General features: G+C 48.4%; 1 protein-coding gene across 12 annotated transcripts in view; it reads right to left on the bottom strand.

Annotated features, from left to right (window-relative positions):
- Positions 1-21696, bottom strand: part of VWA2 (von Willebrand factor A domain containing 2) — a 52949-nt gene extending 31253 nt beyond the window's left edge. For 6 of the 12 annotated variants that reach the window (XR_003519735.2, XM_027592477.2, XM_027592539.2 and 3 more), the window contains exons 1-5: positions 21073-21406; positions 14476-14537; positions 10197-10271; positions 8529-8662; positions 2031-2140 (exon numbers count right to left, since the gene is read on the bottom strand). Coding sequence is in view for 11 of the 12 variants with exons in the window: in XM_027592477.2 (XP_027448278.2) it covers positions 2031-2140; positions 8529-8662; positions 10197-10271; positions 14476-14527 (371 nt within the window). In the remaining variant the exon portion in view is untranslated. Of the gene's footprint in view, positions 1-2030; positions 2141-2533; positions 2910-8528; positions 8663-10196; positions 10272-14475; positions 14538-15727; positions 15784-21072; positions 21409-21446 lie in introns of those variants that run through there. The other 6 variants (XM_027592479.2, XM_027592483.2, XM_027592491.2 and 3 more) reach the window with 6 other exon arrangements.
- Positions 21697-22162: the final 466 nt, after the last annotated feature.

Raw genomic sequence — 22162 nt, 5'->3', positions numbered from 1 at the left:
TGATCCATGTTGGGGCATGAATCACGTCATCCTTCCTTTTTATGGCTGAATAATATTCCATTGTTTGGATATACCACATTTGGTTTATCTATTCACTCACTAGACATTTGTGTTGTTTCCATTTTTTGGCAATTATAAACAATGCTACTCTGAACATCACTATACAAGCTTTTCTAGGGGCATACATTTTCACCTCGTTCAGAGTAGAGTCATTGGGTCATATGGTAAGTCTGTGTTTACCAGCCAGACTGTTTCCAAAGCTGCTGCACTATTTTACAATCCTACCAGCAGTGCATGAGGGTTCCAATTTCTCCACGTCCCTGCCGACACTTGCTACTGTCATTTATCTTAGCCTTGTGAATGGGTGTGAAGTGGGAGCTCACTACAGTTTTGATGTGATTTCCCTAATGACTAAGGACACTGAGCATCGTTTCAAGTGCTTATTGACCATTTAAATATCTTTTCTGGAGAAATGTCTGTTTACGTTTTCTCATTGGGATGATGAAAATGTTCTAAAATTAGATTACAGTAATGGTTGCATAACTCTGGAAAAAACACTCAAAATCACTGAACTGTCCCTATGAAGTGTGTGAACTTTATGGTATTTAAATTATATGTCAATAAGGTGCTTTTAAAAGGCTAATGTGCATAATAATCATAGGGGAGGGAGGCAGTGGGAGAGACCTTTCAAAAGTACAGATCCTAAGTATCTAGTGTCTAAGTATCCTAAGCCCAGAGAAGGATTCAGTAGGTCTGGGAGGGAACCACAGCACCTGCATTTTTGACACACTCCCTAGGCAACTCCAACCCAGACCTTCTGACCAAGGATCTCAATTTAACAAGGGCCGCTCTGGGTATCGGAGCCCAAGACTGTTTCTCTATAGGAAATCCTTCTTGGAGGGGTAGAAGGCTCCAAAGAACTAGGAGAGACCCGTGGACACTGACGTCATTTTTAACAAACATTTCAATGTGCTCTTTTCCCTTGTACTTTCTTGCATTTGACTTGCCTCTCATTCTGCTCAGGGTACCCCTGGGCTGGGATAAATAACCTGAGATGAAGCCACTGGGGGTGCGTATAGGGTGCCTATAGGGCCCCCAAAGTTCCTGCTGTGCCCAGTGTGGGAGTGCGGGCTTCTTGAGGGCACTGGCAGACGTACAGAGGCCCATGACTGGGAAAAGGGCCGCAGAGTCTAGGGCCTTTGCAACTGAAGTTGGGGGCTGGCTATAAAGGGCTGGGGCCATGGACATCAGTGGGACATCAGTGGGCACACCTACAAAAGGGGCAGCAGACACCACAGAGGACCCAGAGATCAGAGTGGAAGTGTGGGTTTGTAAACGTGTGCGTGTAGCATGCACGTATAACACACTTTCACATAAAGATGTATGTGTATATAATACACATGTATATAAAACATAAAATGTGTATATTTACATATGCATATTTGCATATACACACACATCAGCTGACTCGTGAGGTGAATAATGTTATGACCCTACTACATACATAATTTATAGGGCATGTATGTGCATGAGCTCTCTAGAACAGTCACACTGGCGGACAATCAACATAAATAGCTAATCAGAAATTTTTAAAGCATTCTTAGTAACAGAAGAACACTGACTCTTTCTAGAAGACAAAAACGAGGCTCCAAGAAGTACGGCGAGCCACCCCAGCCACAGTGGTGACCAGGGAAAGAACTGGGAGAAAGAGCCAGAGTTCTTCCCACCGCCCCATGCTCTTGACGGGTCTCAACCTTCACTAGCCACTTGGTCCCAGGTTAACTAGCAACTCCACACAATAGCAGCAAATAGACTTTCTTTTTTAACTTGCATGTAAGTTCCCACCTGGGACACTGTTATGTAATAATAAGGAGCAGTCTTGAGAAGGGAATTCTCATTACAGACTGTGTACAGCGGGGGTTCCGGAAGCCAAACCACAGCCCTCCCTTGGGCCAATCACACCCTTCTAGGGAGCGATCTGAAGAGCCCCTGGCTTCATCCTAACCATGGAGGCATCTGATCATACATACTTGAAGACCATCCTCTTGATTTTTGCCTTCACCTCCTGTTGGGATGAAAACGAATCCAAGCGGAATTCCAGACGAGGAGCGGAACTGAACTGGAGTGCTCCCACTCTGACCTGCAGTAGGAGACAGAGGGCCCAGGGGTCTGAGAGCGAGGTCGTCACAAACAATCCTAAGGGACAAGAAGGGACGAGAAAGGTGAATGACCCTGCCTCCCGCCCACTCAACAAATACCAGTACCAGGGTTTTCTCCAGTGTCCCTGAAAGAAGGTTCCAAAGACCGGGAGGAGCATCTGGAAGGAAACAGTGACTCTGCCTATGTGCTGTACTGACAACCACCAGTTCAAACTTCTCAGCCCACATTCTGGCAGCTCTCCCGGCTGGGGCTGTGAGCATCTCTAGGGCTGGGTTTCTGGTCACACTTCCAAAGGCCTCCCAGGTGCAGGCACTGTTTTCAGCAATCTCACACATTATTTCATTTAACCCCCAGAGGCGCCATCAATACTCACGTAGCTGCTGGAGAAACTAAAATGCAGAGAGGACATGGATCTGGCCCAGGGCTAGTGAGAAGGGGAACCGGGCCGTTGGACTTTGTGCCTCCGGTGCTCACTAAGCCTCAGTTACACCGCTTGCCTCCTTAGCCAGCGCGGGCCTGCAGCAGCATGCTGCGACCCAGCCCGGGGTGCCACAGAAGTGAACGGGTGGGCGTGGGGCGGTCCTTCCAGGCCTGCTCCTGCCATGCTGGGGAAAAGCCAGCTCTCCTGACCGGAGTCACACTGGAGGACATGCAACACTGGAGCTGAAGGGCCTGCGCAGGGGAAGGAGTCAGAGCCATGGGTGATTCCAAACAGACTTGGCCTCCTCATTCAGGAGGCCATTTGAGAAACTCCAATGCCTTCCAAAACCAGAGAAGGGAAACTGAATAAAGTCACTTTCTGGGCCCTTAGGACACTAGCCTGTCTCGAGCAGAAAAGGCTATACACATTTAGGGCTCCTCTCGAGGGCCCACGCCCTGTACCCAATCATTGGCTCTCCAAAACCCCTGGAGAAACTGCATTCTCGCTACTATGCTCTTAACCAACCCCAATTCTGGCCAAGATTGCAAACAGGCCAAGTGATTCATATTTCAGTAATAAGGCTGCCTTTTACCTACTACTTGAACTCCTTCACTGCTGATCCCTGAACAGACTTGGTGCTTTGGAGACCATCAAAGCACTCAGCCCCACCGGGCCAGCTGTGTCTGCTCCCAATGAGCATAGCCCAGCAGATCTTGCTTTAACAAGAAGTTCTAAGGAGGAGCTGGTGAGAGTCTTCAGTAGGAAGAAATTTAAGTCGTGGGTGGGTGGGTGGGTGTTGGACACTGGAAAACAGCAGTAGGGAAGCTCAGGAGATTCTGAGGAACAACCCTTTGGAAATCTCCCTTGAAGTCAGCTTGTGATCAAGGTGGCATCTCCAACTAGTGGGGGAAAGATAGTCCAGTCAGTAAGTGATACTGGGACAACTGAACAGCCACCTACAAAATAGACGATCAATCACAAATGGATTCAAGATTTGCACGTGTAAGAATGTAACCATGAAAGTTCAGAAGAAAACTTGAATGTCTTCATAACTTCAAAGTGGAAAAAGACCTGTGCCTTGAAATCCAGAAGCCATAAAGGAAAAAGTTGATAAATCTGACTACATAAAGAAAAGTTCTGGGACACTTGGGTGGCTCAGTCATTAAGCGTCTGCCTTCAGCTCAGGTCATGATCCCAGGGGCCTGGGATAGAGCCCCACGTCAGGCTCTCTGCTCAGCGGGGAGGCTGCTTCTCCATCTCCCTCTGCTCCTCCCACTTCTTGTGCTCTCTCTCCCCCAAATAAATAAATAAAATCTTTAAAAAAAAAAAAAAAAGTTCTGCAGGGCAAAACATGCCACAATGCAATAAAAAATGAAGACAAACAGAAAAGTTGTTTGCAGCTCAAGTCAGAGGTACAGGGTTAGTTTTCCCAATATGTAAAGAGTGTCTAGGAATTCACATGTAAAAGACCAACAACACAATAGAAAAATGGGCAAAGTGATCACACAGGAAATACAAATGTCTCTTTAGGATGAGAAAAGATGCTTAACTGTACCACACGGAGATGTAGCAAAAAGCTAAATACAATGTTTGCAGGGGAAACTAGCAAGTTCTCAAACATTTCTGGTAAGAACATAAATGTTACTGCATCCATGCAGAGCACTTTGTCAATATTTATTGAAAGTTACAATTGCAGGGGCACCTGGGTAGCTCAGCATCTGCCTTCAGCTCACGTCATGATCCTGGGGTCCTGGGATAGAGTCCCGCATCAGGTTCCCTGCTAAGTGGGGAGTCTGCTTCTCCCTCTTCTCCCCTCAACTCCCTGGAGTTAATAAATAAATAAATAATCTTAAATAAAAAGTTACAATTACATAGGGCTAGTGGGAATTTATCCTACAGATATACTTCCATATGTGTGAGATAATGAATTTACGAGCTCACAGTGTATTTGTAACATCAAATGTCAATAAAGGATTGGTTAATTAATCCTCAGGAAATCCTTATGATGGAACGTAAGCTGTAAAAAATAATATAGATCTATATTAAGGCCAGGTTACCTATATACCTACATATGGAAAGAATTCCAAGATAACATGAAGAGGAAAAGGCGAGGGATGGAACAGTGCATATAGCATGATATACTTCATATTCCTTTGTTCGCATGAAGCGATTCCGGAAGGATGCTCATGGAAGCAGGTAGGGACAGGGGCGCCTGGGTGGCGCAGTCAGTTACATGTCCAACTCCTGAGTTTCAGCTCTGGATGTGATCTCAGGGTCATGGTATTGAGCCCAGCATCGGGCCACACGCTCAGCATGGAGTCCGCTTGAGACTCGCTCTCCCTCTCCCTCTGCCCCTCCCTACCATGTATGTGTGCACGTTCCCTCTCGCAAATAAATAATAAATAATAGATCTTTTTTTAAAAAGCAAGCAGGCAGGAAAACTGGGCGGATGGAAAATATGTGAGTAGGGACACTCGGCATTGAATGTGTTTTAACTGAACCATGTGAATGATTACTTGGTTAAAAAAACAACTCCCTTGAGACCAGCAGCAGCTGGGTGTATTTACTCGAATCAAACAGGAAGGCTACAACTTCAAAACAAAACAAGATGGAAATAGCTTGAGTCAGTGGTTAAGGCATTTAATATAATTGGTGGTTTGGGAGCAAAGCAGTTGCCTTTTATCTTCGGTTTACTGTATGCTCAGGAGAGAGCCTGCTCAGATTGCTCACCACTCTATAATCGCTCTGCTCTCCGCTGCAATCACTGTATTAGAGCCAGGAAGTGAACTTCTCGGCTTTTAATTGCTGGGAGGAAGACTTCAAACACCTTCCGTCGACCTCCACAATGGAGCATCCATGACAAGCCTTAACTTATAGCGACTTGAAAGCTAAAGTTTTAGAAAGTAAAATAAGGTGCAGGTCCCTTGCACATGGAGGAATAAGGAGTCAGAGAAATGCAGCAGCAAAAGCAGAAAGCCTGAAGCACAAATCAGATCGAACCGTCTTTAACAGCTCTCCTGCAAACACCCTTTGCTAGCATTCCAGCAAGTCTGAGCGGCTTGAGGTCCGCATGCTCACTCACTCACTGAAACAGACTGCGCTCCCAACCCCCTTGCTCAACGAGTCTTGCTGCGAGAAAGTTTTTCTCAGGTCCAGCCCAAACAGAGCCCTCTGAATGCCCAGATTCTGTCTGAATGAAATAGAGCCACTCTGCACCCTCTTTCACCTGAACATGATAATCAGCTTCCCTCATCTATGGAAGTTTCCAGGGCTCTCACTGTTCTGGCTCCTTGGGGTGGGTACTGCCTGGTTTGCCAATTTCTAACCTAAAAAATCAGCCTCCGGAACATAATGCCATATTTTAGATGTAGTCTGGCAACACCGGGTTTTAATTCCCTGAACTCTGGGGACCTGTGGTTGACACAGCTGCACCAGCACACACCAGCCATGAAGTCTTTTGTGGTGGTTTTCCTACCCTCTTGGCAGACTGTGAGTTCCATCAGCACCCACCCCTTACACAAATACAAACACACACACACAGTGCCACCATGCCAGCTATCCATCTGCCATGTGATAGGGTGTGACTTCTGAGGGTCACCTCATCCTGACCCAGGAACCACCCACAGGGAGGGACAAAGGACCTAATGGAGCAGGTCCTGAGCTGAGCGTCAAGAGCCCCAGTCCTTCCACACTTAGCTGTGTCCTCCGGTTACTGTGTGACCCCAGGCAGTTACTTAGCCTCTCTGAGCCTGTTTCTTCATCTGTAAAATGTTCACCAATAATCCACACAGCTCTTCTCTCCCAACCTACCATCCTCCGGGGCCTCCAGGCCACCCATTTCAGGACACGCACTACCTCACTGCCAACATCAAACGTTTGATCTTTATGGCTCTTTCTCCACAAATAACTCATGAAACTTCATGGGGGAAACACCTCCCTTGAAAAGCAGGACCCTGTGCAGAAGAAGGTGGGGACTCAGCAGTCCTTGGCCCTGGCCCTCAGAGGACCTGCAATGGCTTCACAGATGGAACTTCCAGGCGGCTCAAGCCCAGATGGAATGGTTTCTGCTATGGTGTCTTTGGATGGTCGTGCCGGACAGCCTGCGGTCCAGGACGATGTGCTCACTCTCCTCAAATTACCTGCCATTCTGGAGAAAATCTGGCTTTCATTAAAAGCCACTTTTGCTCTTCAGTCCTAGAGGTTTTTCTGGGATTAACCCAGGAATGTCATCTTAGAAAACCACTTCCTTCTGCAACCTGTTTGCAAGTAGTCTCTAATTCAAGTTAAGTATGGCTTTTCAGACCAAAACACCCTTCTTAAATTTTGATTTTTGAGTAGGTTCACATGGTTCAAAATCCATCAAGTATAAAAAAAAATAAAACGGATGAGTCTCCTCCTGGATTTGTACCCCATCTGCTCAGTTCCTGGCCTCCCCCTTGAGAGCAAATCACTGCTCTTAGCCTCTTTACAGATCTCTCCAAGTACAAACATAGACCTTTTACCACCCTTTCTTTTTCATAAAAAGTAACATGTTACATATACCATTTGCACCTTACTTTTCACTCTCATCTGGGCTGAGTCCCCTCCATCCAAGAGAGCTTCCCCATTCACTTTCTACAGTTGCCCCATGTTTCCCTTATGAATGCACCCTAATGAAATCACCTGTTCCCTGTGAATGGGCATGTGGATTACCTGAAATCTTTTACGATCGTAAACAACTCTGCAAGGAATAACTGTGTGATATTTTGCATCTGTGGGAGTATCTGCAGAATAAATTCCTTGGGGTGGAATTCCTGAGTCACAGGGTCCAGGCCTTTGTAATTCTGACAGACGCTGCCAGATTCCCTTCCTAGAGGTTGCACCAGGTTATACTCCCACCATCAGTGCAAACCCATTTCTACAGATCTGCCACCAGGGCAAGTCACCAAACTGGATTTTTGCTTATCCAGTAAGTGAAAATGGTATTTCGGTGGGAGTTGTGTTTGTTACAGTGGGTGAGGCTGGGCATCTCTTCATATGTCTAAGGGCCACTTGTGTTTCAATTTCTGAGAACGGTATTCGTTGCCCATTTTTCTACTGGGTTGTCCCAAGATGCCCCTTTTAGCAGTGAGAGCCACAGTCAGCACAATCTGCTGCTATTTAAGAGCGGCTCTCAGAGCCAGGAAGGGCAAGAAATGAAGAAACTGGCTGGATTCACTCAGGCAGGAGGAGCTCCTCTCAAGTGAACCTACGGGGTGGGAGCTGCACTTCATACTGCGACTCTGATCTTCCGAGGTAGAGTTTTTGTCTGTCTGTATGCTTTCCCTTCTCCACTGTTCCATAAACACCTCTCGCTAGTGGGCAACCGAGAACGCGGATCAGCCCATGACTCACACGTGGCCAGAGCCTCTAACCCCTCTGACTCCGGGGATTGGTCAAGGGATTGTCATGTGACCTACGCCTGTCCAATGGGAGCCCTCCCTGGGACCTTCCGCCGTGTGTGCCGGGACAGAAACCCACTTTCTTTTAACCGGGATCACTAGGTTGAAGGGCAGTGCGGGGCAGATCTTCCATGTAAGGAAAGCCTGCGTGGGAAGGAAGCCAACCAAGGAACACAAAACTGATGGAATGAGCCCTTGGATCCTGCCATGCCTAGAACCAGGACCCACCCCCTTGGTCTCCTGTTCCACGAGCCAGTAAATGTCCTCTTCTTCTTTTTTTAAAGAGTTATTTATTTATTATTTTAGAGACACAGAAAGAGAAGAGTGTGGGCACTCACGAGCCGGGGAAGGGGCAGAGGGAGAAGGAGAATCGCCAGCCCCCGAGGCGGCCTCGGTCTACTTAAGCGGATGCCCAACCCACTGGGCCACCCAGGCGCCCTATAAATGTCCTCTTCTGCTTAGAACTGGATTTCTGTCACTTGTGACCACAGATGCCCTAATACAAAGATGACAAGACGTGCACTCACCCTCTCAGGGTTGATGTCCAGAGCGTCACAGACCATGATGGCAAAGTGCTTAGACCTTTCAAAGCTCCGCTTCCCGACACTGTGCGATCCGTCTATCAGAAACAGGACGTCCACTGCAGCCGAGCACTGCATCACTAGGGGAGAGCAGAACACAGTGGGTGACAGCCGGCTTCTCTGCCCTCTGGTTCCCAGAGGGTCTCCCTCCCGAAGCAGGATGGAGGCAGAAACAACTCTGGGGTGGATCGGGTTGGGGTGAAAACACCACAGGAGAAGGTCCCGGCCAGAGGCGGCTCTCCTCTGCAGCAGGAAGTACGTTCCCCTGCCCCGCCCCCCACAGTGGGCACAAAGCTCACCAAAAGGCCCTTGTGTGGAAGTCTCTGCAATACTGGAGGAGTCTAACTCAACAATGCGAATGGAGCCGTAAGAGGACGGGCTACTGGACCAGTGAGGGATACCGAAGAGCCTTGGTCCCAGCCCTTGGGGGCCACGATCTAGTCCAGGAGCCAGCCAGATACCCTCGTGCATGAGGCTGCATTACCCCAGAGTTCAAGCGAGGATAGCACTGACTGTGTCTTCCCTATATGCCATGCACTGCCTCTGACACTTTATATGTGCTAATTTAATTCTTATAACCACCCTAAGATAGATTGCTATTTTTTAATTTTTTTAACAGGTTTATTGAGATACAATTCACATACCAAAGAATTCATCCATGTAAAGTATACAATTCAGGGGGCACCTGGGTGGCTCGGTTAAACATCTTGATTTCAGCTCCAATCATGATCTCGGCGTTGTTGAGACTGGGTCCCGTACTGGGCTCTGCCCTGAGTGTGGAGCCTGCTTGGGATGCTCTCTCTTCCTCTCCCTCTGCCCCTCCCCAACTCATGCACACATTCTCTCTCTCTCTCTCAAAAAAAAAAAATTTAATTAAAAAAATAGAGTAAAATATATAATTCAGTGGCTTTTAGTATATTCACAGATACATTCCATCCTTGCCACAGTCATATCAGGACATTTTCCATCACCTCAAAAAGAAACTCTAGACCCTTTAGTGATCAGCTCCCTACCTCCCCACCCCACCCCTAAACAGATGTATGGTTTTTACTCTCAGTGGAGAGATGAGGAAGAAGGACACAGGACAATTCAGTAACCTCCCTAAGGCCAAAGTACCAGTAAGCGGTGGAGCTGGGAAGCAAACTCAGGCTGTCTAGCTACAGAATCCACACCCCACCACCTCAACGTCAGGACGTAGGAGAGTGGAAGTCAGAGAAGCACCAGCGAGAAGGCACCACCCAGAAGGCAGTGACTGAGGGGGATTTCACGGGAGAGGGAGGGAGGGACATGCAGGGTCTCTGGGAACAGGCTGGTGTGGCTTGAGCAGGTGGAGTGGATGCTGAAAAGGGTGGAAGACGAAGGAACACGGAGGGAGATGAAGCTGGTTGGGGAGACAGTGGTCACATAGCAGAGGACTCCCGAGCAAGACCAAGAAATTCAGCAACAAGGATTTACCCAAGGTTTTCACCCAGGATGGGGACCTAGGTCAAGCCTGTTGGGGGAAAATGACTCTGGCCACAGTGTGAAAGGAAGATGGGAGTGGGGCAGGAACATTCTGGAGTCAGGCAGAGGCCAACATGGGGGTCTAGAAGGTTGACTAACACGTAGGCTTACTTTTGTTGGCCGCTGAAATCTTCCCAATGGTCTCCCTGCTTACGTGGACTTCCTGAAGAGGATGAGACTGGCGTACTAGGAGAGAAGACACCAGAAGCAGTCATCACAAAGCAGAGAGGGGAGGAGTCTTTGTCCACATTATGTGACCAGAACCAACAGGTAGTGAAAGGGAAAACTGGAATGTGGAGGAATTTAAGGACGTTGCATCTCAAAAATCACCAGAAACCCCTCCAATTGCTTCATCAGGTATCTCTGTATTTAAATTTGGGCATTTTGAAGCAAAAAATTAAAAATATACATAGAAGGGGATTCAGAGAGCCTGTGATTCTGATGAGTTTTGCCCCTGGTTAGGCATAAAAACTGGGTGCCCCTCCGGGGTGCAGCACCTTACCATAAAAATTAACCTTGGATATAAACATACAATTCAGAGACAAGCACAAGGGAAACTGTTTGAACAGGTGACAAAATGTTTTTAACCCAAACAATAAGATACCCTTTTAACTACGAAATTAAATGACCAGCTTCTACATTTAAATGTAAATGGGGAAAGATCAAATCAGGAGAAACCTTCCCAGTGGTGGCCCTGAAAACTGGTAGAACCCTTTTAGAAAACAATTTGGCCAAATGAATGAAGAGTCATAAAGCAGCTTACAGCCTTTGCCCCTGTAGTATGGCACCTGGGAAGGGATTCGAAGGAAGAACAATTTTAGAGAAGGGAAAAGGTACATCAGGATTCTCCTTTCAGGGTTACTTGTGATGGAGGAATGGTGGAGATAACAAATATCCAGAAAGACAGGGCTATGAGTAAACGCTGATAAATGTGTTCAGTGCAATTAATATGAACAAGGGCTAAGAAGTTTTGGGATAGGAAGTTCCTGGTATATCTTTCGTTCTCTTATATGATGTCCAGTAAAATGGTAATGATGGTACGTTTAAAAAATAAACTCTTGAGAGCAGGGGTAACATGCTAAGGAAGCCCCAGACTGCTGAACACGAGCCAATCGTGATGGAAGTCCTAAAGGCCATGAGGGTGCCACCTGGAGGGCTATTCTGAAAAGCCAAGTGCACTCGATTGATGGCTACCAGCAGGAGTCCACGCGCAGAAGCTTTATAAATATCCACGTGTGGTGGGTAAGCAAGGAGGAAATACAGTGAGGTGGGCAGAGCAGGGGAGCAGGCCAGGCAGGGGGCGGATGAAGAAATGTGGGGGGGCTGTTGAGAAAGGGGGTAACAGGGAATGGGGGCGGGGAATCACGCCAGGCAGGTACGTTGGGCCCAAGGGGATCTGTGACTGCCAAGAAAGTCATTAGGAGGGAAAAAAACAAAAGAAAAAGTCAGGGTCTGGGGTGGGGATGCCTCTTGCTTGTGACACACACCCCCTTAGTCAGCCACCTCCTGGGCTCGCCCCAGCCCCATCTTCTCTGGCTCCTCTCCACTCACTACTCACCAGTGCAAACTAACGTATCTCCCAGTTCTCTCCACCTAACCTTCCAGTGGACGGTTTCTGCTCACCTGATAGGCCCTTCCCTCAATCTCGACTCACAGAGGATGGTTCTTGGCCAAAATACGGAACCAGCCATTAGCCCCGCAGACAAGAGTATCGGACAAAAATCTGACAGTCTGCCACTGCGGTTTTGCCACCAGAGGCAGAAACAAGACAAACTACAAATAAAGACCGTAGACTAGGTTTTCAGGGAGAAAAAAACCCTTCCACTCGCATAAAAAATGGCACATGTTGGGACAGAGGCTGGGCAATGCTTCAAAACCCGAAAATTCACTAATTCAGCAAACTGGTCTTCCAGAACACGGAGGCTCTCTGCTTCACTGCGTTCCGAGAGCAAGGTCTTACCGACCCGTGCCTCCTCCCATCATGCTGAGCTGCTCCCATCGGCCCAGCTGCTCTAGAAGCTCCCGAGGGCAGGAACATTTCCAGACAGGCTCTCAAAGCCTACGTGTACCGCACGTACGCACTAAGGTTTCCTGAGTAAGCCCATGAATGATTGCAAAGGGCCCAGGAGCCAAGGAATCTCCAAGACCCTACAAAAAAAACCCAGAAAAACACTGGTCCTTTTTACAAGTCTTACCAGCAAATGCCCCAGCTGGAGACAGGCTAGCAGCCTCCCCCTGAGGGGAAGGCTGGGACCAGACACCACTCACTAAAGGTGTCACTCGGCGAATGTGTCTTTCTATAGCGTGTGCTCAGCTGTTATGGCAGGTGCCAGGCTTCAGATGAGCTCTCCTTGTACCTTGGGTGACGTCCCCTCTGCTCCCCTACGAGGTCACCTCAGGACTCTGCAGAGCTTCCCCCACAGAACAGGGAGCTGATGATTGTGTGACTGTCGGTTCCTCTTCTAACCAAAGCAGCCCAGCCTCTGGAGGCCACCTACCTGGGCTCCAGAACTTTAATTTCCTGCAGGGATGGGTGGGGCTAAGGAGTGGGCAGGAGCAAGAATCACTAATCTAGTCAAACCCTTTCACTTTAGGTAAGAGAACAGAGGCCTAGTCAGATGATTCCTGTACCTTCTCCTCCCTCAGAGGAGCCCCCAGTGGTGAGGCTAGCCCAGAAGTCAGAAGACGTTTGTCCCAGCTCTGCTACCAACAGCTGTGCGACCCTGGGCAAGTCACAAGCCTCACCGGGCCTCCCCTGCCTCATCTGTCCAACCCAGGAACGGTCAGGTCAAGTGCTCTGCAAACTGGACAGGGCTACTGAAGGCAAAGTTCTGCAATGAGCTAGAGCAGAACCTGGGCTGTGCCTGAGCCTCCGGGGACCTCCTTCAGGCCCTGTCCCCAAACATACCTCATTGCTCCCCAGTCCCCGACCACAAAGCTCCTATGTTACACCATCTACCCACGTGGCTTAGAGAGGGGGGCTAGGGGTGCTGAGCTACCACCCACCTTCTTCCAGCCTCTCTTATCTCCCCAGAACAGGCAGGTGACAGCAGGATTCAACACAGCAGAGGCTCACAGACCACAAGAGGATCCTGAGCTAGACTTGGGCGGCGGGACACCCTGTCTACTTGTTCTTACTTATAGGACAGCAACCTGTAAGACACTCTGTTTCCTTTCTACCACCTCATTTTAACAAGGCTAGAATTTGGGAGAGGAGTAAAAACAGAGTTGATTTACTCCATTATTCATTCATCTATGCACTTCTGGAACACTCCTGTGTGCCAGGCCCGGTGCTGGGCGCCGAGATTATACAGTAGTGGATACACAATATGTAGGATCTCTTTCTTGTGGAGCTTCTATCTGGTACAGAAGATGGACGCTAAGTTTTTAAAAATTCACACAGAAGTACTACATAGCAGAGGTGCCCGGGGCTACAGGTATTAAGGGAACTGACCTCACCTGGGGGACCTGGAGGAACTGTGCTGGGTGCTGACGGATGAGTAGGAGTTTGCCGGGGTGGCAGTGTTGTGTGAGGGGGTGATCTAGGCGGAGGGGTCACCTATGAGAACCCGTAGGCAGGGAGGGAGCAAGGGGGCTGGGCGGGATTTGGAGGAATGTGGGCTTTGGCGCAGAGGGAGAGAGTACCAGAGGAGGCCTGAGGTCAGATCAAGCAAGGTCTCTTAAGAGCAATGAGGTATCATTTAAAAATTTTAGGCAAGGGGAGCCTGGGTGGCTCAGGCAGTTAAGCAGCTGCCTTCTGCTCAGGTCATGATCTCAGGTCCTGAGATCGAACCCCACATTGGGCTCCCTGATCAGCAGGGAGCCTGCTTCTCCCTCTCCCTCTGAGCCTCCCTGCTGCTCGCTCTCACACGCTCTCTCTCTCTCAAGTAAATTAAAAAAAAATCTAGGCAGGGGGTAGGGGTGGAGAGGGGTCCAGGCATGATCAGATTTGCATTATTTTTTAAGATTTATTTTTTTTATTTTAGAGAGAGCTTGGGGGTGGGCAGAGGGAGAGGGAGAGAGAGAATCTCCAGCAGACTTCCCACTGAGTGCGGAGCCCAATGTGGGACTCGATCTCACGACCATGAAATGACCTGAGCCAAAATCAAGACTCAGACACCTAGCCAACTGAGCCGCCCAGCTCCCCAGATTTGCATTTTGAAATGACTGTTCTGTGCACAATGGGCTAGAGCAGAACCAGGTGGACCCAGGAGGCCAATCGGGAGACTACTGCAGTGGTCCAAGCATGAGATGATAGGGCTCACACTAGGCAGGTGGCCATGGAGTAGAGAGTTGCAGATGTATTTGAGAGACGTTTAGAAGTTAAAATTGACATGATGTGAAGCAAACCAAACCCTTTAACACCTTACCCCTAACCAAAAAAGCTTACCTCCAGAAAACAGGAAAATGAAGAGGACTTCCAGCAACAGGAAAGAGGGCATGTTGATATAACTATAGGACAGGACAGGAAAAAAAGCATCAGCAATTAACTCTGTGTACCCCCAAGTCACCCCCAAATGAGAAGAAAACTACTTAGCCTTTTTGAGGGCACAAAGATGACCCTAGAGGCTCCTCCTTGCCATAATAAGTATATTAGCCAGAAAAACACCCAAACTCCCTAAAAGTCATGGGAGACTTTGCTCCAATGACTTTGTTTCAAAGGATGGTGTAACATCTTTCCCAGACACTCATCCCCCCACCCCTGCAGCTCCTTCACAGACTCTAGGAAGGTATGCTCTGCCCTAGGTTAAGAGTCCTGGGTCCTAGTTTGGCTAGGCCCTGACCAGCCATATGACCTTGAGTAAAGTCCCTCCTTCTCAGTGCCTCCATTTCTTATGAGGAGTTAGAATCAGAGAGACTGAAGATTTGATTTCTAATATCCTCATTTTCTGAAACCTTCTAGCAAGGTCTAGAAGGCTACACTTTCCAAATTATTTATAAAAAGTAATGTGCAACAAAAGGGTTTTTTTTTTTAATTATTATTGCCTAATCATGTTTATAGTATAGGTAATATTCAGTTCCATGGGGCCTGAAAACAATTTTTGAGGGAGATAAAGGTGGAAAGTAAGAGCTTTTAATAAGAACGATAGACTGTAATTTGATTCTATAAGAGCACATACATGAGATATACTTCTAATTTTAGCTGTGAGGCCCAGGAAATAATCATTATCTTTTCAACCACAAAGATATGATGTACAATTCAGACGGTCTTACACTTTAGCAATGTACTCGCAAGTAGTATAAGAGCTGAAAGGGATCATACAGAATGAAATTTATAGACATTTTCCCCCCAGTATAAGTTAGCAGGGAGAAATCTAAAAATATCTGAACAATAGGTTCTAGAAATTCTATTTTTTACCTTTTGGGACCAGTACCTATTCAAGGTCTTACCCTCCACATTACATTTGTCCATTTAAAAAAAAAAAAAGACAGGTCTTACTGGTTTCCTTCTGTTAAACACATAATGTTGACATTCACTCAGGGGACAATTCCAAAGAGAAAATCCCAGGCAGAGATATGGAAAGGGAACCACTGCAGGGAACCCACCCTCCCCCCACCCCCCGGGTTCCAGAGAAGAGAGCAGAGGGCAAGGTGGTTGGTACAGCGTGGGGTACCCAGGGGTGCAGCCCAGAAAAACTCACTTCCTCCTGATGCATCCAAATCAGACGTCTTAAGTAAACAATGCTCTCCTGCATTCCTGCATGTAAGAACGTGGAGGAAGGGCCGAGTTTTCATTTATGTATCTTGGGTCTTTGGATCGCCCCCCCCCCCCCCCCACCGTCTCCACTGGCGGATGTCATTTCTCCAAAACGCGGGGTGGGAGTTTCCTGCTCATCCTCAGCAGCTCACCAAATGCCTTTAAGGTAACTAGCACTAAAATGAATTCTGTTGTCAAACACCCTCCACCATCTCTGCCAGGACATTAAGAACACATCTCCCAGCTGCAGCAACAAAACAGAACTTGACTCCTCATTCAGAGGATTCTGAGCAGGCTGGGGAGTAAGGGCTGCCTTGGAAATCCGGAGTTCCCCAAGAAATACAGATGCTTTTGCAGGAAAGTTTAAAATGAAAGTCTCTGTGCCTCAAATGACCGTGAGGCTCACATCTTCACCTAACCTAAGCGGCCAGAGAGTGAATATTACAAGAGCGAGAAAGTCAGGAACTTTCACATAGGGGAAGATGGACAGAGAGGAAACAGGACGGGGGTGGGGGGGCAACACCGCTCCTGTTAGCTTCCAGCCCAGCACATGCCAGCTAGACAGACCTTCCTTTCCCCCAAAGACACCTTTTCTTTCCTCTCGCTCCATACAACCGATGAAGGACAAGTTCCCACCTGGGAGCCAGGTTTAAGGGTAAGGCATGGGGACAAGGGGCAGTGCAATGCTGTCTCGTCCTTGGTTAGGCTCAGGATGATTTTCTGGGGTCACAGCTTCTGACCCTGGGCACGTGCAGGACTCTGAGGCTTATCAATTTTTTTTTATAAAGGCAGGAGGACACACTGGAAGAAGTATAGAAGGTTCCTACCACATAGGAAGGCACTCAGGAAACATGGGGTCCCCTCCCTCCGCTAGGAGACAAACCAAAGCCACTCCACCTCGCTTTCTTATGTGCCTCTGCATGCCCAGGAGAATGTTTTCCAGAGTCTTCTACGTTTCTGCTCATTGAAACAAAATTTATGTTGGCAATCTGCAAATCAACGCAAGAAGTCGAATGCCTCCTGATAAGTGTGCAGACCAGATGGGGCTGGCTCTGGGACTTCAGCGGTGCTTCCCAACCCTGTGCCCACAGCACGGCACTTCCTGTCCCGCAGCCCACACCAAAACTGCTTGCTGATGCATGTATCTTGCCTGCCTGGTGGCAAAAGCCTCAGGGATAGAGTCTTAGTCTCTGCTGGGGCCCCAGCCACCTGCGCTTGTCTGGCACACAGTAGGGGAGATGCGAGCTTGCTGGGTACACTAAGCACCATCACGCCGACTTCCAGACGAATATTTGTGCTCACTACACTCCCTGCATTCTTTTTTATGCCAAGATAAAGGAAACGAACACTACTTCTGTGCTGGTGAAGTATTAATAGCACTCCTTGCTGTCTGTTCCCACCCGTTATCTCAAACATGCAGTCTCCCCCGACCCCATACCAAAAACCTGCTTGCAATACTAATTCCACATTCTAAATACAACCCTGCATCCTTTGTAAAAAAGGATGAACTGCATAGTAAAAATCCAACAGCTACCACCATCTAGTGAGCAGTAAATATACCGTGTGCCTGCCACCGGGGTCTGTACTTCTGCCTCTACTCCCTCTTAATCCTCGCAGCCAGCCAGCGAGTGTGTTATCCCCATTTTACAGATGAGAAAACTGAGGCACAGAAGAGTTGTTTTGCCCCAGGTTACACAGCTAATCAGTGGATCGGACGCCCTCTAGCCTCCCAGTGATCTGTTCAACCCATCCCTTCCCGATTCTGGGGGATTAAGGTAGAGAAACAGAAGCATAATTAAAAATCTGCCACCTGAATCCTCCCTTTGGCAGTTTTCCACAAGCTAATACCTGCCAGCAACTCCCACACTCAGCACATAACGTGAGATTTCCAGAACTCTCTGCATTCTTGTGCAAAGTAGTCAGGAGTGGTCTGCATCCTGGGGCAGAAACAGATCTTTCCTTCCCAGGTAAGCCTTGTCAAGCCTTTTCCATTGCAAACACCTCATTTGTTCCTTTCTGTTCCATTACCCACGCTAATCCCACATTATTCCTGGCTCCTGGGGCGCTCACACATGGACTCAGCTGCTCTTCACCCACCCACCCCCCTTCTTCTGGTGCCATGCGGCACCCGCCCCAATGGGGACAGCAGGTGAGGGATGTTGGCTCATGAAGAAGTGAAGGCCAAAACATGGCTACTTTTGGAAATAAAAGGGCCGGACTGGCAAGAGCTGAAGGCAGTTTTGCAGTACAATGCCCGCCATCTCCTCTATGATCGGAAAGAAGTTCGAGGTGGAAAAAGGAAACCCCTTCTACCTCCTTACAAAATGCAATGCCAACCCCAAATACTAATTAGATGAGCCCTTGGCAGCCTCCTTTCAATTGGTGGGATGGAAATCTGAGCCCTTTACAAGAGCAGGCAACACGTGAACAGGAAGACTCTAAAATCGGAGGTAAAGGCGTGGAGTCAGGAAGCCCTTGCTGTCTTTCACTGTAATATTCACCTGCCTTGGCCCTTTGGCGAAACACTTGGTTCAGGCCAGGGAAGGTGGACCACACGTTTCCAGTTTGATAGGGCAGGGAGAGTATTTTAAAAGCCGCTCAGGGAAAGTCATGCTCCCTCCAAAAGAACCGCAAATTGTCAGAACCCAACAGTCTGAGAACCAGAAGTCAGCACCAAGGAATGAATGATGTGCTGTACGGATTCCCTGGTCAGACGGGCATGAATCTCAGGGTTTCTCACTCTTGCCAACCCTGCTAAGAGACATTTTTAGCCAAGAGGGATTTTGATGTTTGTTTTGATGATATTTGAAGACCCCTTACTTAAATTGTACAGGACCCAAGTTAATTGGATTCTGGGAAGAAGTCTAAAAGAATGCACACAGGACCAGAAGTCCAGAGACAGAATTCTGGACTCGTTCTGCTTCTGACCACCTGGGTGACTGCAAGCAACAGCTTGCCCTGTCTCAGGGTCATTCATCTAGCACCAGGGGTGAATCTCAGTTTCATAAACTCAGGAACTCAGGCAGTATTGTAAGGATCCAGTGAAAGAGTATGTGAATATCCCTCCTAATGGTCCAACACTTTCTAAATTACAATGTTAAATTATCATTACATTTAATAAGTTAATTTCATTTAACACCCATAACCCCATAGAGCAGACATGATCATTTCTATTTTTATACATGAGAAAATGGTCTCATGGAAGTTGGGACCCAAAGTCAAAGAGCTGGTGAACCGCAAACATGGAATCAAGCCCAGGTCTTCTGACGTGGACAGCTTGGCCACAGAGTGCACAGAAGGAGGGCAAAGAGCAATTGGACATTGGGAAACCCAAGCATGAGCCTCTCAGTAAATTCCTCCACTTCAGTCTTTCAATTTCCTTCCCTCAAAAATGGAGGTAACATCACCCATCCTATTTACCTGAAAAGGTTGATGCCAGGATCACATGAGACTATAATACAAAAGTGCCCTGGGTGAGGGCAAAGTTTCCTACATGGAGAGCAAGGAAATCCAGTTGAAGAGAAGGGACTTGGGATCAGGAAAGGAAATGAGGGATCCAGGACAGTAATCATATTGAGGGCAGGCCAGCAGGTAATTCTGTGGGTGGGAAAGGGAGAGGTCTGGAGCTGTTTACAAGATGAAGGGTAAACTAAAGAAAGGGACTTCAAGTGCATTCAGCTGTCCCAGGGAACAGGCCTGGGGTGATACTGAAGCAGGGGTGGGGTAGACAGCTGCCCCTCTTGTGCAACATCCCCAAGGGACCTTCACTAGCCTTGGGGATGATGGGAGGGATTTGTTTTATTTGCAAAAAAAATATTCTTGTGGGATAAAATTAAAAGTTGAGATAAAAATTAAAAATTTTGTTACATTCTTCCTGATGAAAACTTTTTTTAAACTGATCTGTGAGGTGCAGAAGTACAAAGTTTAAGGACCACTGCCCTAAAACACCTCACAATGTTGCTGACCCTTCCAATGATATAATTACATGGAATTTTATCTATTCAACAAAAAACCAGTGAGCATCTGCCCTGTGCCCAGCACCCTGTCAGGTGATGGGGATACAATGAAAATACTCTGTAAGATACAAGACGGGGGCATCAGTAACAAAAGGCTCTTGTATTTTCACCTATTTATCCCTAGTGTCATCACTTGCCAATTAATGACTGTGCCATATATACAGCACATTAAAAATCTAGGAGTCTGGGTTCCTGAGGGCTCTCTCATTCACTCTTGGGGCATCTTTTGCCCTCTCTAGGTCTGTTTCCTCATCTGTAAAAACATGGGCATCTAGGATTCATTTCAGAGGGGAAGGAAATAGTTACTCCAAGCTCTGGATGGTAGACCAAAAACTAAATTTAAAGAAAAATATGTCACTGATGGTTTCCAGTCCAACAGGTGTGATGAAGGAAGGAATCCCCCTGTCTTTTCCCCAGGATTTGTCTGGGGACTTCTTCTGGAAAATTCTATACCATCAAGAGACAGTTCTGGACTGAATTTCTACAAAAGAAGAGTAAGGGCCATATCCTAGCTGAAGAACAAACAGTCTGTGGAGCCTTGTACCCCCCATCAGCAACAAGAAGAGAATGGCTGAAAGCCAGCAGCATCTACAAATTCACTCCCATGGCTTTTGCCAACTGCAGTGGTTCCTCTGACATTTGACTTTGTTCCTTCTCTTTTCTGACTCTTTCCTCAACAAATGCACATTTCTTAATATAATGTCACAATGGAAGCCAAACAGACCTTGAATTTTTACATCTGAAATTATAAAACATTTAAAGGTTGGGGAGGTTGTTTAATTAGAGAATCTCATAATCTGAAAGTCATACAGGTTCTGATTATTCAGTTCCAAGACACCAAACAGCACAGGTGTTCCCATTGAAAGGCCCCTCTTGGCTGGAGAGCCATAGATTCCTCAGGGCAAGGAAGGTGCCTCCTCCCTTCTTTTCTGCGTGGGTGCCCACCATGTTTTTAAATCGATGCCACCTGGCAAGTTTCAAAAGTGCAATTGAGACCCTTCCATTTACTCTCCCAGCAGGTGGCCAAGTGCGCAGCCCCCCAGGATTCGCTGGGGGCACTCCACTGCTGAGAAAATTGCACAGGGAGTCACCTTAACACCAGCATATGCCCTGAAAAAGGCGGGAGGGGGCTTTGACATGTCCCCCGAAGCCTTTATTAAAAAGGTGAGACCCCTTCTGCAGCCTCCAGGTTAAGAGACTGCGACTGTGCCAAGCAGGTCGGGTTTAAAACGTTCCCTCCTCCACCCACAGCCACCGAGCCCTGTTCCCTTACCTGTGCTCCGCGCCCCTTGGCTCAGCGACCCCGTGCCGGGGACCCAAGGGAAAGGCCGCTCCTGCGCCCGCCGCACGCCCAGTCCCAAGACCCTGGCCGGCTCTCCCGGGGCCGTTGGCGGGGAGCCCGGAGGAGGCGTGCGCCAGGTGCGCTCTTCCCCGGGACGCAGGCTTCCCGGTGCAGCGCGCGGGCCTCGCGGCGGAGCTCAGGTGCGGCGCAAACAAAGCCGAACAAAGCCCGCATCGCCGCCCCGCCGGCGCGTCCACGCGGGGCAGCACGGGACCCGCGCATCCCCACCCCGGGAGCGCGAACAAGTAATCGGCGCCCCTTCCGAGGCCGCTGGCGGCGCAGAGACGGCTCGTGCTCTGACTCACCGGGACGAGCGCGGCAGGGAGCGCACGGCGGGACGCGGGCGCCGAGGCTGTTGTGCTGGCCCTCGGGCTCGGCTCGGGCCAGGGGGCGCTGCAGGCCGGCAGGAGGGGCGCCCAGGGTGGGAGCCACGTGGGACACCTGTAGCATTCACCGAAGGGAGGCGGCGAGCGCGGCCCGGGCCGTGGGAGGTGCATCAGGCGCTTCTGGGAACTGGGCCCGCATCCCCTCTCGCGTTTATTTTTAAACACCGCGTTGGCCTGGCCGGCAAATAAAAGGACTTAACTTCTGCGCGGATCTCATGGTGTCTGAGCGGTGGAGCGGGGAATACTGTGCCACCCAATGTCGACTCCACAGGATTTATTGCTCAGACCCATGCGAAGATGTTGACTTTGGCATCGCTTCTGTTTGTCATGGCAATTGCCGTTTACCTGCCTTTGCAATTATTGCAAGTGGGAGGTAATAAGCAGGCCTTTTTGGCCAGCGTCCTCGATTAAGTCCAGCAGGTGCTGGATTTTTAAAAATCAGACGCCAGCAAGCAAAATGGCACAATGCCTATATACAGTAAGTGCTAAATAAAGCAAAATGGTACGCCTATATACAGTAAGTGCTAAATAAATGTTGGCTATCCCTGTATAATCTATAGTTTTCATACTTCAACCAGTAAAGTGTTATTCATTGCACGTGTGCTCACTGCAGAAAAAGAAAATGCCAGTAAGGA

Source organism: Zalophus californianus, chromosome 15, assembly GCF_009762305.2.
Source record: "Zalophus californianus isolate mZalCal1 chromosome 15, mZalCal1.pri.v2, whole genome shotgun sequence".
Taxonomy (NCBI): domain Eukaryota; kingdom Metazoa; phylum Chordata; class Mammalia; order Carnivora; family Otariidae; genus Zalophus; species Zalophus californianus.
Note: the sequence above shows the minus strand (reverse complement) of the source record. Positions and strands in the feature narration are given on the sequence as shown.